Source organism: Chaetodon trifascialis, chromosome 11, assembly GCF_039877785.1.
Source record: "Chaetodon trifascialis isolate fChaTrf1 chromosome 11, fChaTrf1.hap1, whole genome shotgun sequence".
In the NCBI taxonomy this organism is placed as follows: domain Eukaryota; kingdom Metazoa; phylum Chordata; class Actinopteri; order Chaetodontiformes; family Chaetodontidae; genus Chaetodon; species Chaetodon trifascialis.
The window spans coordinates 14,326,384-14,338,395 of NC_092066.1; the positions used below are offsets into that span (position 1 = coordinate 14,326,384).

Consider the following 12,012-nt stretch of genomic DNA (forward strand, 5'->3'; position numbering starts at 1 on the left):
AAAGGCAGAATGTTATCATTTTCATTTGAAAGTATTGAGCAGTGAGGTAACACATCTTCTCTGTTTGTATTTTATTCTCGCCATGTTTTCAGTCTCTCCTCTGAAGTCCATGATATGGCAGATTATCCGCGTTCGTGCCTGTGTGTTGTGGGGGTAGGGCAGTCGTATTATGGCTATGCTTGCACTCCAAAGGTCATTCGTAGCAGTAATGCTACTTTTACTATCGTAGGGGTCATCCAAGGTGAAACTAAGCAGGTTCTTCCCTCACCCTCGTTGTAACGTATATCCATGTTGCTGGGTCATCATGACCTGAGCTGTGCTGCTGCAGGGCTCTGATACAGTGTGTTGCAGTGTTGCAGTGCTGTAACATTAGCAGCAGTTCGTAGCATTGCTGAAGGTGCACATGCTGTTCTGGGAAAAGCGATTTCTCTACACAGGGTGTGGTGAGTTAGCCTGCCTGTGCGATAAGAGCAGAACGGGCCCCTGGGAGTCCAGTCATTCAAATTCCCCGAGCAAACCCCGCACAATGGATTCACCCAAAATAGGAACCACTGGCAACATCACAAAACTCTGATGAAAAAAACAAAAACAAACACACTTTGCATGTGATAAAGGGGAATTTGGGTTGTGAACAAAATAATAAACATGTTGTTATCCAAGTTCAAATCTGTGTGACGTCAGCGCAGCATTACTGTGGTGACGAGGGGACTTTTTATTCAGAAATGCTCTACCCCATCGGAAATATTATTATTAAATCATTCGCGTTTGTTTGAAAGGAATTTATCATGTTTGCAAGAAATCAGGTAGTCACAGAAATAGTGAGCAGAGTGATTAGTTCAGCCTGTCTCTCTTTTCGCTCTTCTCGAGCAGCAGGCAGGTCAGCCTCCTCTTTGCTCCTCCCCCTGCTCTCACCTGGCGCTCAGCCCAGAATGTTGCTGCAACTCTGCTGTCTCTCATTGGTCCTCGCTTCGCAAGAAGGGAAATGACTAACCTCTTCTCCCTCATGCCCTGCCTCGACTTCCCCTCCGCTTTCACTCTCTTCCTTTCTTTCACCTCTAAACTCATTTGCAATAGCCTGCTTTGCCGTGCTGGACCGTAAGTGATACAGGATTTGATCAGATTTTCCTGCACCGACAAGAGGAGGTGGAAAGTTGTGAATGGCTGCTTTGTGCATTTGTGTGTGTGTGTGTGTGTGTGTGTGTGTGTGTGTGTGTGTGTGTGTGTGTGTGTGTGTGTGTGTGTGTGTGTGTGTTGTGTGTGTTTGTGTGTGTGTGGCGTGGCGTGATGAGCGTGTGTGCGCACCATGTGTGTTTAGAGCGCGGGGCGGGTGAAAGTTTTATTTGTTTTAGCTGACACCCCTGCATTTCTAACATTTTTACATATTCTTCATTCCCACAGCTGCATAGCTTAGCAGAACAGTGCAGGTCAGAGCCTCCTATAAAAGAGAAATGAAAGAGAAAATAAACCTAAAAGTTTTTTTTGGACGTGCATCAGCGCTAATCTTTCTTTCTGTCTCTCTCTATCTCTCTCCCCAGAGGAAGTGCCTTCCCTGATGTCTGCTGCAGCTTTGACCTGCTTCTACCGCTGAAGCTCCACCCTCCCCCCCGCTGCCTCGCTCGCTTGCAGCCACAGTAACACGAGCACAAGGACAGTGACCACACCCTCCTCGTGGCCCACGCTCCGACCTGCTCGTCCATCCACCACCGTCACCATCCACTCCTTGCAGCCGGCCTCAGCTCTCCTCACCAGACGGCCCCCGCTGCCAACTGCTTTCCACCAGCTGACCAGCCTTACCACAGCAGCCCAGCACACCACCAGGCCCACGCAGCATCTCACCCACCTTGCCTTCAACTTTCGCCTTCAACCCTCTAAGCCTCCACTTGGTCCTCAGTGTCCTTAACCTTCCTGTAGTGGGCTACACCAGACTATCACCTTTGTTGCCTGCTTCACTGCACCTAACCAGAGGGCTCTCGGTTTGACCTGTTCGTCTGTTTCTGAACGTTGTAGATGAGACCATTTGGCAAGCAACAGTGAGAGAGGAAAGTCAAGCCAAGAGTGGCAGCTTAATTGTTAGGCTAAATCGTCTCCTGGATAATCTGTGGTCGATTGATCAGGATATTTATCCAGTAACATTCACAGCCAAGCATCGTCCTACAACATTTCACTTTGGAGAAGGAGCCCTCTCAATCAATAGGAAGTTTATTTTGAATGTTTCATTTCAGCGTTTCATACACGCATCACAGACTTTAACAACAGATAAACAAAGAAAAGACCTTAAAGTTGTGGATTAAAACACTAGAGGTACTTTACTCACTCTTGAACAGATCTCAGCTCGGAATACCTTTTGCCAGCGTGTTGCCATGGCGATGAACATGGCACACATCCGCGACACCAAGTGGCTGACACTTGAGGTATGTAGGGAGTTCCAGAGGGGCACGTGCTCGCGCTCAGACCAGGAGTGCAAGTTCGCTCATCCGGCCAAGAGCTGTCAGGTGGACAACGGACGGGTCATCGCATGCTTCGACTCACTCAAGGTAAGAAAGGAGAGTCGGTGAACAGGAAGTCTGGAGGTCAGATCTCAGGCAGACAGATAAGCCGCAGATAAGGGGCTGAGCACATTCTGCCTGACAGGCTGTTTGAGCAAATATTATGGAGTTGCAAAGTGGGAGTAGCAGTCGTCTACAGTTTATATCATGCTAGAGCACACCATCTGGCAATGACATGTGCTCTCTCCTTGGTCCCACCTATTTCTGGTCAGGTGACTGGTCATGTGATCAAAGGCGGAGAGGAGTAGGGTGGATGGGGTGGACGTTGCATCTTTTTAGAATCAGGAAGCAGAAGTCACGCATTTGTAACACTGCACTGTGGAATTTTCTTAGGCAGGCAGAGTTTTGGCTGGTGTTTAGTGCCCTTATTTTTCACAGGAGTCATGTAGGAGTCAGTCGCATCCCTGACTGATTGCATTGTGCGTAAAACATTGTTGCATGAATTTACTACGTCAGCACAGTCCCTCTGGAAGTGATAAACACTGCTGTGTGCCAACTTTTGAATGGGAGAACATGGATGAATAGGCTGTCACATGTAGAGACTCATATGGATGCCCTGAGCACAACACGTTTCAACAGCTAGAGAGGAACCAGGCAATAGCGTCATCATGTAGATCTCACTCAGTCAAACCACTTCCTGTGCAGAGGCCTAGGGGCAGTTACAGGGGGTTCGTGTGTGTGTGTGTCTATATGCGTGTGTGTGTGTTTCAGAGCAAAGTTTGGGCCAGATTTGGGGCACCGTATGCAGTAATTTTCCATTTTTAGGCAGCAGCAGAAAAGCAGAAAAGCAAACACCTCTTTTTCTTTCTCTCTTTCACAATCTGTCTTTTTATCGGAGCACAAGATCTCTAGAGATGGGCGGAAACCCAAAGTTTCCAGCATTAACACACACCCGCACACGTTTGGCTGCGAGTGTTTTTTTACTTCTGTTTGTACTCTGCTCCTGCAGACATTGGCCACTCGTGGTCATTGGCAGCATGTGAGCAGGGCAGGGTTAGGACGAGGGCAGCGTGTGAGTCGACTCACAGAACTGTGTTTATAGCCAGATGTGGACAGAGGAACATTGTCAAGCCCAGGCTGAACTCTTCCCAAGTTTCCTCACAATGCGCTAATGCCTGTGCATGTGTGTGCGTGTCGATTGTCAAAAGTACAAGCTAAATTAAATCATTCTTGTTAATCACATCTTGAGTCCTGTTTTCATAGTTTTGGCCATCATTCCTGGTGGTGGAGAATGGCACCATCATTCTCCATAATCCCCTGAGACCTTCCAGTTGAATTGAAAGATCTGGGAACATGGCAATTTTGCTAAAAAAGATTTTTCAATGCAATAAGTGATAATGAACAACATGTCTAATGTGCTCATATTTGGTTTTACCTCCTCATAAAGAAGTAAATAGTCTTTAAATTTTATTGCCTGAAGATTGGCCATTTGTTTTCCTGTCAGAGTTCATTGAAGTGATGTTCCCGTATCTCAGAAATGTATTGGGTGAGTAAAACATTATAATAACCAATAGAAATGATGGCCAAAGCGACAAAAATAAGACCCAAGCTGTAGAAACTGGAATCCAAGCAGAAATGTCACCTCATCAAACACATGAAACATAGATGTCCTCCTGATTATCTGGACGCCATGGACCCCTCAGTTTAATACAGTGACCACATAAAGACATTGAATGATGAGTGGTGGTATTCAGATCCTTTACTTAAGTAAAAGTACTAATACTACTCTGTGAAAATACTCCTTTACAAGTAAGGTCCTGCAGTCAAAACCTTACTTAAGTAAAACTATGTAAGTATTATCATCACATTATACTTAAGGTACCACGGTGGCCACTAAAAACTCAACAGGCCTTCCCGAGAGCCAGTGTTTGCTTTGTCCATTTTGGGTGACTGTAGAAACATGGTGGTGCAACATTGTGGACTCATTGCGCTCGTTCTGAGTTAAGAAAAACCCAATTCATGTTTTCAGGTGATTATACACTAAAGAAGAATGTAATTAGGAATATCATGTTCCATTTCTGCCATCAGATCCTCCTAAAATCCTACACACTGGACCTTTAATGTATCAAAGTGCTCATTCTGTAGATGTTCTGTAAGATCATGTTTGTAGCGTTGCTGTCCTGTGAGAACCACGTATCTTTAAAAAGTCAACTTTTCATGAGCTCAGAAAAACAGCCCTGTTTTCGGCTTTGTGGCGTTGCATTTAGCAGCTAATCCAAGGGGGGTTTAAAATCGTTTATTTAGCTCAGTAAGTAGGAGAATTTTCACAACCCATAGAGGAACACTTAATCCTTCAGCCTATTAAAGCTGTCAGACAAATGTAGTGGACTAAAAAGTAGCACTTGCCTCTGACATGAAGAAGAATAGAAGTATAAAGTTGCATAAAATTGAAATACACAAATTAAATACAAGTACTTTGAATTTGCACTTAAGTACAGGACTTGAGTAACCGTAATTAGTTGTATTCCACCACTGCTGATGAAACGGTGGGGCTTTTATCTACAGGCGGAAGGATCTAGATATGTGACCACATGTTTAAATTGTCATTTGCACTTAGATAAAGGTCAGCTGCTGGAAATGAGTAGCTGCCAGATATTTGGACGCTTTTTAAGGGAACCAAGGGGCCTATTTTAGTAGTTTGGGCTCTTTTTCCTCTAGGACTTGTGTATTAATGGAGATGGGTGATACTTTTTTTAACTCTTTGCCCCATTTTTTCCGCTGGTAATGAAAAACAGAGCAGGTCTCTAAAAACCCACAGTAGATACAGCAGGGGAACACAAGAGAGAGAGAGAGGGGGGAGAGGATAGAGGATATTATTGATTCATTAGTTGCACGTAAGATTTGACCTGAAATACTCATTTTGTGCAGATACTTTGATCACATTGCAAAGGGTTTCCTCTTACACAGACCCACAAACCCACACACTGAAAACTCAAACGGCCTACTTCACTTTCACACAGGTTTAGCGGTTGAAATAGGACAAATTCTCAATTTAGTTGTGTTACATGATGCCGTATCGCTTCCCATTACTGGTCTTGCAGCCCCCCACTCACCCACACACACACACACACACACACACACACACACACACACACACACACTGCACCCTCTTGGACACGTGCACACACTTTCTGCCCATGAGAGAGGATCGGCCTTCTTCTTGAGAGGTGTATAATTAGAACAGGTCTCACATGATCACCAGTGCATAGCTGAGCAGGTCACACCCAAACCCAGTCATTTTCCCCCAACAGCCACTCTCCCTCTCCCTCTCTGGCCTCCTTTTTACATGGTGCACACACACACATACAGACATACCCTCACACACAAATAAAAACATGTGTCCTGCACTAAGCCACACTTGTAGAGTCCATGCTGAGGGAATTAGGGCAGGGAATGTATTTGTACCAGAAATAGCAAAAACAGTTAAATTGCCATTTTTCATGGGAAGATATTCATGGCAGCAATCAGATGTTGATGATATACCCCCAAGCAAGACAATCAATCAGAACCAAGTTTTCATCTAGGCCACAGAATTAAAATTGAAGTAGTGGTGTGCGTGCGTGCGTGCGTGCGTGCGTGCGTGCGTGCGTGCGTGCGTGCGTGCGTGCGTGCGTGCGGTGCGTGCGTGCACTAACAGTCCACATGCATGCGTGGTTGTTCACTGGCCTTAGACTTGGCTTTAACCTCAGAGTGCAGCTCTTTTTGTTGCCTGTGTATCTGCATGGTGCAGCAAAGACAGCTCAGCTATGTCGAAGCAGGGTAAATATTTGGAGAAGGATAATGGCTGCCAGAACTCATAATTTAAAGTCAGCCTTGTAACTTTGTTATTAATGATTAACTGAGCACGCAGGTTAGGTAAGACACACTGATTCTAAAGCTGTGTAAACTGTTCATATTCATGGCTAAATGCATATTTAGATCTGCTCTATAACTTGATGAGACAGGTGGAAAAGTGTGGGGCAGCAGATGCTGTTTTGAGCTTCACTGTATCTGACAAAAAAAATGCAAGTAAATGATATGTCAGGAAGTGACCTACCTTTAACCTTCAGTGATTAATGCTTCACTAAAGCATTCCTACTCAGATTGGAGTATAATAGTCAGCTCAGGTTGCAGAAGCAAGTGAGCTAATGCCTTCCTCATTAGCTTACATGAGAACGAGTCTGAAATAATATAGGTTACTATCTGCAGTAAATGAACTGTGACACAGCAGCTCCACCACACCCACGCAGAGGTAAACTGCCAGCTTCTTCTTCACAAGTACCGTACCATCCTACTTTCATACGTGCAAGCCTATTCTAGTCCACTGCTCCTTCGCGCGTTTTCTCTTCCTGTGTTGCTTCTTTTCATTCTCGTGCCATCTTCAGCTCCCTCTGCTTGATTTCCCGCTCAGCCTAGTTTTTGCCTCATTTACTTCACGCCACACCCATTCCTGGACAGGATGGTTCATATTATACCTTAGTAACCCCCCCCCCCCCCCCCCCCCAACACACACACACACACACACACACACAAGGGCCTAGACTAACATCAACCTCAACCTTGTGTGAACCTAAGAGCAGCAGCAGGTCCTTGTTTACCCCCCTAACACTGCTGTCCATGTCATAAAAAAAGGAGTGGTAAATGTCTACCATGGAGAACAGCTTGAATATACAGACACACACACACACACACACACACACACACACACACACACACTTGCACTTGCACACACACTTGCACACAGCATAGACCTTGTGCTTTGTCTACCTGCCAGCCTGACACACCCACTGTCATCATGTCTGACTTCTGAGAAAAAGAGACCAAGTGTGCACATATGCCTGTGCGTGCATGTGTGTGTGTGTGGTTGTGTGTGTGTGTATATGTGTGTGTGTTGTATCTGTATTAGTAATGCTGTTGCAGCGGGTTTCTTTGTGTTACCACTCTGTCCCGAGCCAAGATTACATTCCTGCAGAGCAGAGGGCGGGTAAATACCTCTTATTTATCTCTCTGTCTCTATCGCTCTCTCTCTCTCTCTTGCTGTCGGTGTCTCTATCTGTCTTTCCTCTAATTTTGCTGGCCATATTCTGACAGCATGTTTGTATTCAGTGGTTCGATGGAACAGTCAGGTTAAACACACGAACACCGAGAGGTGGTTGGCCAGACAGACACGTGGGGTAAATATTAGCTGCGTTGCTAGTCGACAGTGTTTTTTATGATTTCAAACAAATTATCCAGCCAGTCTCTGTGCAGTAAAATCAACACATCATGCCCTCTGTGTGTGTGTGTAGGCATATGGTTATGAGTTCAGAAGGCTAATGTGTATTTCACTCTGCTGTCACACACTGCACAGTAGATTAAAAGACACACTGCACATGGCCACGTGCAGGCAACAGTTGCCATGTCTGTGGCCAGTGATGAACTAATAAAAACCAGAGCAAAAGCAGCACAATTACGTTTAATTGTTTCATTAAGCTAAGCGTAGTTTTATTGTAATCCTAGTTTAAAGCTTGTTTTTGAAATTCTTGTGCTGTCACAATATGCCTTTTGCTTGTCATGTAGTTTTTTCTCTGAATGCTGAAACACATTAAACATGAGTGCGAATAAACCTGAGAAGGAATGATCTGACATGTTAAACTCTCTGCAGAATTTGACATAAGCAGATCAGACTTCCTCCTTGGTTGCTGTCTAAATAGATCTGTGTCACATTCAGACACAAACCAAACACACTGTTTATCTGCCCAACAGCCGCAGATGGGCGTGCGATCCTCACACTGCTTGCTTCACTGGCTTCTCGCCAAAACTTACAAGCTCAAAGAAAGAGAGAAAAGGAAACGGGACACCTGTGCACAGTGTTAGTGTCAGAACCTGGCCAAGACAAACGTGCTTTCAGGTTGAAGGTTTTATCACACCTGTGATCAGAACGGTTTGTTTTCAGTAGAGTGCTAATCTCCAGTCAGCGGACTGCAGTGATGCCATAATTCAGACAGAGACTGTCTCCTGGATCCGTATGGGTTTCGCTCCTCTGTAGTCGACACATGGTATTTCAATCCTAATTGGATTTTTAATGGGATATCTGTGGGTGCATCCATAATGAAAATTTCTCTCCTTTGAATTAACAAGGCTAGGATTCAGTCACCCACAGGATACAGCTTTTACTAGAGGAGAGCTGTTAATATCACAGGGCCGTCTGTTTGCCCGTGCTCCGCCGTCTCTGTAGCTGATTAAAAAAGAGCAGGTTCCACTAGATAAGAGCAGAGTCACGTGACGCAAGCTTTTATTTTAGTAAGTAGGATCTTTTACGCCTCTGTCGCCTGGTGTTGATGGTGTTTATTCTTATGTCTTTCTCACTTTCACGCTAGAGAGATTTGTGGATGAACCAGTCTAATCCAGGCCTACACACACACACACACACACACACACACACACACACACACACACACAGACTTCCATTGGTCTGCTCATTCCATAGTGTGTGCATTCTTGTCGGATCAGTGCGGCTGTGCGTCTTCTCTGTGAGCTTATGTGACGGAGAATCAGCGACAACAGCCTGTCTTTTCTTCTCAGTGTCAGCCGTCCCTGTCCCTCCATCACACTGGGCCTCTTTATAACACCACTGATACAATGATTACTTCTCTGGCCTCTCATTCTCTTTCCTCCTCTCTCTTTAACATACAGACATACCATAAAACCTCACGCAGCCTGAGGGCTTGTTTGCTTTGCCAGTTAACTAATATTGAAAGGTTAAAGATAAGATTGCAGGGTTACATAATCTAAGACTCATGTCATCACATGTGTTTTGGACAGGTACTGGTGATATCACTTGGTTTGCAATAGCGGATTTATGTCCAGGAGTTTATTGGATGCAGGTGTTCATACAGGTGCTCATTGGTTGATTTCCCTGCAACTATTAAAGTTGGTGAACTACATCAGAACAAGCATTTACATGCATTCGCTTTCTAATGCTTGTGACCTGCTGTACCCGGCTGTAGATGTAAGCATGAAAATATGTCTGTCTTAAGCACCTTTAATCTATATACAGCCAGACATTGTCCAAATGCATCAGGCTGAATTCAGTAAAAATGTGGATAAAATGATGCACTGCAATGAATGAATGCCAACGATTCATCATTTATCATTTTCCATTCACACGTAGAATCTATATTTACATATATTTCCATTTGGTGAAATGGCTATATGCCATAAAAAACATGGAGTCTTGTGTTTGCAGACAGAATATATGAATAATATCGGACACCATTTAAGATTTCAGTCGTTGATTTGGTGACACCTGTGGTTACACGTTAACAGTGAGTGCGGTTTAACACTACAGCACTCTTTGAGCAGCTTGTTTGTCAGCCATGAAAAAGTAAACGGTGTATCAGTTCACAGCACAGCCAAACAAACCCACGTTGATTTAATAAAACAGAAAAATGCTGAAAAAGACCATTGGCTTGTTCGTGGTTAGTGCTAACCACGGTGACAAAACATTTATTGTAGCATTTCGTGTAAATCTAAGGGATTCTAAATTTAAAACTACTTAAGGGGAAGTAAAAGGGAAAAACTGGATGATCCGAAATAGTTTTAATCTCAGTTTGCCTGATCTGGCTTTTCCAAATTGCTTTACCTCTGTCCATCTGCAGCTCTGTTTTTCTGTTTCTCTCTCTCTCTTCTCAGCCTTTTCATACTCTTTACTTTCAAAGAGTCACATACCCGGCTCTGCCATTATCTTCCCATTAGCCAGGTGAGCGAGGAGCTTGAGGGCACAGTTCCTCACTTAGACTCAGCTCTCTCAACACCTTTTCGCACTGCCCCTCCCTCTCGTCAGCTGTTAGGCCCATCAGTCAAGTTTACCCTGCCCCTTATCTCTATGTTGAAGCCAAAACGTAAGATACACAGCGAGATGCCCACTGGTGGTGGTTTCGAAAGGCACAATGTGAGGCAACAAGAAAAACATTGATGGTACTCCATCTGTTGTTCTCTTGCTCAATTGCTTTCTCTGGTTCTTGCTTTTTTAAAGTAAAGTCTTTCTCAGAATCGCAGTATCTGGGACAGTCAAATCCATGGCACTGATCTTAATTACTTTCTCCTTCTCTCTGATTCAGTGTCCCTGATTTAGCTCTTTGTGGAACAGTGAAAACCTGTTTCATAAATCTTCCTGAACCCTAACCTTAAAGTTGCAAAACTCACAGATTTTCTAAAGTTTTGTGATGTGAAACAAGTTGGCAGTAAACACATCACCGACATCCTCACAGAGGCTGTCTCCATTTTGGCTCGTCAGGATCCATCATGTGTCTTTGTTTTTTGACCTGAAACAGTGGCACCACCTGAGGCCCAATTAGTGTTAGCCCTGATTAGCTTTGTGTGACACGCACAGACTGCTGGAGCCTCTGTTGACACTGCGGTTATACTGCACCGCACACTCTACATTGTCTGTTATTCATCCCAGCAGCAGGTACATAATGTATTGCTTTATATACCATGAGGACTAGTAGCATTTACATTAGTATTACTTCTACATTCCACATTACAATTTATCTCTATAAGATAAATGTAATAAGTATTTTTTTACTGTATCTGTACGTTGCATTTTATTTGTCATACTGTTTTTCTTTAATAATACTGGATTATTTACACTATTTCCAGTTAAAAAGACTTCTTGACTGGGCTTTTTGCTGATTTGCTGGTTCCATGTCTGCAAAGATGTAGAGTGGATACCGTAGCTGCTCTCAGTACAGTTATATGGGATTCAAACTATTAATTTATTGAAAACTGCAAATATAGCCCTCATACAGTCGAATTAAAAAGAATACAATAGAATCTTCTTGATGCTTTTCCTGCCTTATTATAGGACATCAACACCTGTACAGAATTTGTGAAACAAATTGAATCATCACTTTTAAAAAGAGACATAACTTGCAGACTTAATTTGGGGCAAAATCTCTTCTTAAACCGCTATAAAACAGAAAGAAAAAGGGCGAAAGCATCCTGCTTGTGCGAGTGCCAAGTCTGAAGGAGATAATCGCATGCAGAAACAGGATTAGGCCAGTTGACAGTGGGATTAGAGCTGTGGAAAGGATTACAGTCTGTGAGATCAGATTAGCATAATACATGGCAGATTAAATCTGTTAGCGTAAACCAAATTAGTCATCTGCATTGGTGGTTATTACTTCGCCAGCGATGGAAGAGACTTTTTCTGTGTTTCTACAATCCAGGTGTCACAAAAGGAAGAACCCTGTGCAGATAATGTTGGCAGTGGTGAGGGTTAGGAAGCTAGAACAGACAGCGGGGATCAAAGTAAGGTATATAAAAGAGTGGTAATGGTATATTTCTAAACTTTTTTTTTCAGCTTTTGAAGTTTTTGCATCGCAAAGCCGCCACTCCGAAGAGGTTAAAACAAAGATGTACCTGCATAAGAGAGATGGAAAGGCAGAGAGATGCAGAAGACATGCAGTGTGTTTTACTGCTGCCCTGAACTGCTGTGGTAGTC

General features: G+C 43.8%; 1 protein-coding gene across 31 annotated transcripts in view; it reads left to right on the forward strand.

The window, feature by feature from the left end:
- The window catches only part of mbnl1 (muscleblind-like splicing regulator 1), a 51,921-nt gene that overhangs the window by 21,641 nt on the left and 18,268 nt on the right, over positions 1 to 12,012 (forward strand). For 28 of the 31 annotated variants that reach the window (XM_070974167.1, XM_070974169.1, XM_070974190.1 and 25 more), the window contains one exon: positions 1,536 to 2,534. In XM_070974167.1, the coding sequence (XP_070830268.1) occupies positions 2,361 to 2,534 (174 nt within the window). In that variant the 5' untranslated portion in view covers positions 1,536 to 2,360. Of the gene's footprint in view, positions 1 to 1,007; positions 1,096 to 1,398; positions 1,425 to 1,535; positions 2,535 to 12,012 lie in introns of those variants that run through there. The other 3 variants (XM_070974171.1, XM_070974170.1, XM_070974192.1) reach the window with 3 other exon arrangements.